Source organism: Propithecus coquereli, unplaced genomic scaffold (genome assembly GCF_000956105.1).
Source record: "Propithecus coquereli isolate 6110/MARCELLA unplaced genomic scaffold, Pcoq_1.0 Scaffold54, whole genome shotgun sequence".
Taxonomy (NCBI): Eukaryota; Metazoa; Chordata; class Mammalia; order Primates; family Indriidae; genus Propithecus; species Propithecus coquereli.
In genome coordinates, this window is record NW_012151285.1 from 1,193,707 (window position 1) to 1,196,823 (window position 3,117).

At 48.6% G+C, this 3,117-nt stretch overlaps 1 protein-coding gene across 1 annotated transcript in view; it reads right to left on the reverse strand.

Annotated features, from left to right (window-relative positions):
* IFNGR2 (interferon gamma receptor 2 (interferon gamma transducer 1)) overlaps positions 1-3,117 on the reverse strand; it is a 24,162-nt gene that overhangs the window by 5,292 nt on the left and 15,753 nt on the right. The window contains exons 4-6 of the mRNA XM_012657333.1: positions 2,380-2,486; positions 2,081-2,262; positions 1,544-1,701 (exon numbers count right to left, since the gene is read on the reverse strand). Coding sequence (XP_012512787.1) covers positions 1,544-1,701; positions 2,081-2,262; positions 2,380-2,486 — 447 coding nt within the window. The remainder of the gene's footprint in view (positions 1-1,543; positions 1,702-2,080; positions 2,263-2,379; positions 2,487-3,117) is intronic.

The following is a 3,117-nucleotide window of genomic DNA, read 5'->3' on the forward strand; positions in this document are numbered from 1 at the left end:
CCCGGAAGTGTAAGTGAAACATGATTCATTACGCTCATGTAACTTCAGAGACATCTGGTAGGTGTTTTCGCACTTTGCTAGGAAAGTAAGTGCAAAGACTTTGTGTTTGACATTCCTGCTCCGGAGGAACAACTGTAAATTCATTCTCATTCGCCAGGGCCCAGCTGGTAGCTCTACCCTGAGAGGGAGGTTATTAACGTTCTGAGACATTTGAAAGTTGTTATTTTGTGACAGTATCGACCAGGGAGGTGCTAGCAGGGAATTTAACACTTACGTAATCCTGTATAATGCCTGTGTTCTTTAAATACAGCATGACAAAAGGAGGAACAAGTGACTACAGTTCTTTCTAGCAGCACCACTATGTTTTTCCAGACTTGGACCTTATCTAACATATTCATTCTGGATGTAACAGAACGAGATTCTGTTTCCAACACCTTTACTCTGGGTTTACTGAAGAGTAATGCAAAACCTCCAGAAGCAAATACTTTTGAATGTTCTTCTCTGAGCTAGCCTCTGATCCTAAGACTGACCTGACCACCGCCTCGCAGAGCCTGAGGGGCTGCAGCTGTGCAGGAAAACAGGGCTTTCTGCAAGACCTGTTCCATTTTTCCTTCTCAAGTCCTTCACAAGGCTAATCACAGCTAGTGAGAGCATGGTGGGCAAGGCCTGGTGCTCACAGCTCTGGGCGTTTACTCCTCCCTAGAGCCCTCCTGAGCGCGCTGGCGGCCCCAGCGCTCGTGTTCTTGCTTATCCTCTCTGCTGCCTTCTGGAAGGAGAAAGTCCAGCCCCCGAACCCTGCAGCCCGGATTCGCAGGGGGCATCCCCCTGGGGGCAGAGGACTGACGCACTGCCTTGGGGAGGGACCCACTGCAGCCAATCTCCTGGCCAGGTCAGGCCACCTTTTTAGCCAACCCCTTGCCATTTTTTTTTTTTTTTTGAATTTTAAACTGTGATAAAATACACATCACATAAAATTGACTGTGTTAACTATTCTGAAGTGTACAGCTCAGGAGCACCAAGTACACACACATTGTTGTGCAGCCAGCTCCGCCATCTGTCCCCAGAACTCTTTTCATCTTGCAAACTGAAATCCGGTCCCCACTAAACACGACTCCCTCTTCAAGCTGCCCCTGGCCGCCACCATTCTGCTGCCTGTCTCTATGAATCTGCCTACTCTAGGGACCTCACATGAGTGGAATCCGACAGTACTTGTCCTTTTGCGACCGGCTTACTTCACTTAGCATAACGTCCTCAAGGGTTCACCCAGGTTGTAGCATGTGTCAGAATTTCCTTCCTTTTTAAGGCTGAGTAATATTCCATAGTATGGCCAGACCACATCTGGGGGATCCATTCATCTGTCAATGGATACTGGGGTTGCTTCTACCTTTTGACTGAATAACGCCACTAAGAACATGGGTGTACTAATAACCCTGTACCATTTTTAACCGAAATCTCTCTGTCCACCGCTCTGTCCATTGCTGCACTCTTAGGGGTTGCCGGGGGGCGGGGGCAGTGTCACCCATTTAGATGCGTGTGCACATACCTCTTCTATCTGTGACGGGATGCTGGGTGGAGTGTGGAACCAGTATTTAATCAGGCCTCTGTATTTCAGGACCAGGAAGAAACAGGCCCCTGCCAGGGCCAACAGCAACGAAAAGGTTCCCACAGAGATCAGGAAGATTTGCTGAAGCTTGGTGGAGGCTAAAAAGACGATACGAAAGTGAACAAGATGCCACCCCACATGTGACACAAACATCAGCTAGTTTTCCATCTGCACTACTTAAGGAGTATTTCTGTCCCAGGAAAATGGACATCTCCCCCACCCCCGCCCGGTGTGCGTAAGTTCACAGCTGGTAAAGGCGATCCTGTAATAAAATAAAGCCAGTGCTGGCTGCCTGCAGCCTTTGCTACCACAGATCTCAGCACAAGCTCATCATACCTGCAGCCACGAGCTCTCTTCTCACCCACTTCCTGTGTCTCCCCGCCCTCCCATCTGCCACCTCAGAAGCTTGCCCTGATTCCACTATTTTAGGAATATTCCTTTCCCAGCTCAGAAAGGACATGAAAAGGTATATATTACCATCTGCTGTTGTTTCGTGGCAAGATATGTTGCTTAACTGCCCAGGTCTGATGATGTTTTTTGTCCAAAACAGTTGTGCCTCGACTCGTAAGCAGTATACTCTGAAGGGTTTTAAATCATCCAACAAAATGGAGTTGCTCTTAAAAGGGCCTTTAACCTGTTTTAAAAACACCACAACCACACTTGTAAATCACCCGAATAAACACAGTCAAGGCATTTCTATCTTTTCCACTGTTTGCTCAAATTCACAGTGATCGCCACAACCAAAGAGTAACGAGATGCTGTTTTAAAAGAGTCACTGGTTTGCAGCAGACACGTGAAAACAGGCGAGTTGTGTTAAGAAAGATGCCGACAGCTTTAGGGCTGTGTTTCTGGCTGTGAGGTCTCCGAGGGCCCATTGCAGCACCTGGAATTTAGCAAATCCCAATTTCTAGGATGACATTTTCTCCTTTAAAATCGACGTTTTGTGTTTCATGGTTAATCAAATCCAGATACCTCATATTAGTCAACAAACAGAGAAAAAATTAACCTAGGAAATAATGTTCCTTTTATTCCCAACCTGCTTCTAGTTTGAGCTGAAATGTGCTGGTTCCTATACAAGAGGAAACTGCAGCCAGAGAAGCCAAGTGCCGTGGAGCGAAGCGAGCCCCGGGCGGTGGAAGCCCAGCTGGGCGCCTTGCCTTGGCACAGGCCAGGTGAGGCTGGTTCCAACGTCCTGGGGGCCGGGTCCTCCTGCACTGGGTGGCGGCTCCGGCTCTAGGATGCCAAGAGCAACTCGCCCCCTGGAGGCCCATTCAGTGCAGTGAAGCGACAGACTCCATCATAAGAAAACAAAAGTATGGACGGGCCCCGAGTCAAGCAGCCAACCAAAGCGTGGAGAAAAACGTGCCCATCTGCATTCCCCAGGCTCGCTCTGTTCCAGCTGACCCAGATCTTGAGCTCTGATTTGGGGAAATGCTTATTTCCCCTTCCCCAGATGCTAGGTCTGTCCTTCAGTGACTCTTGCCCTCCCCAGTTTCAGGATCACCATACAGAAA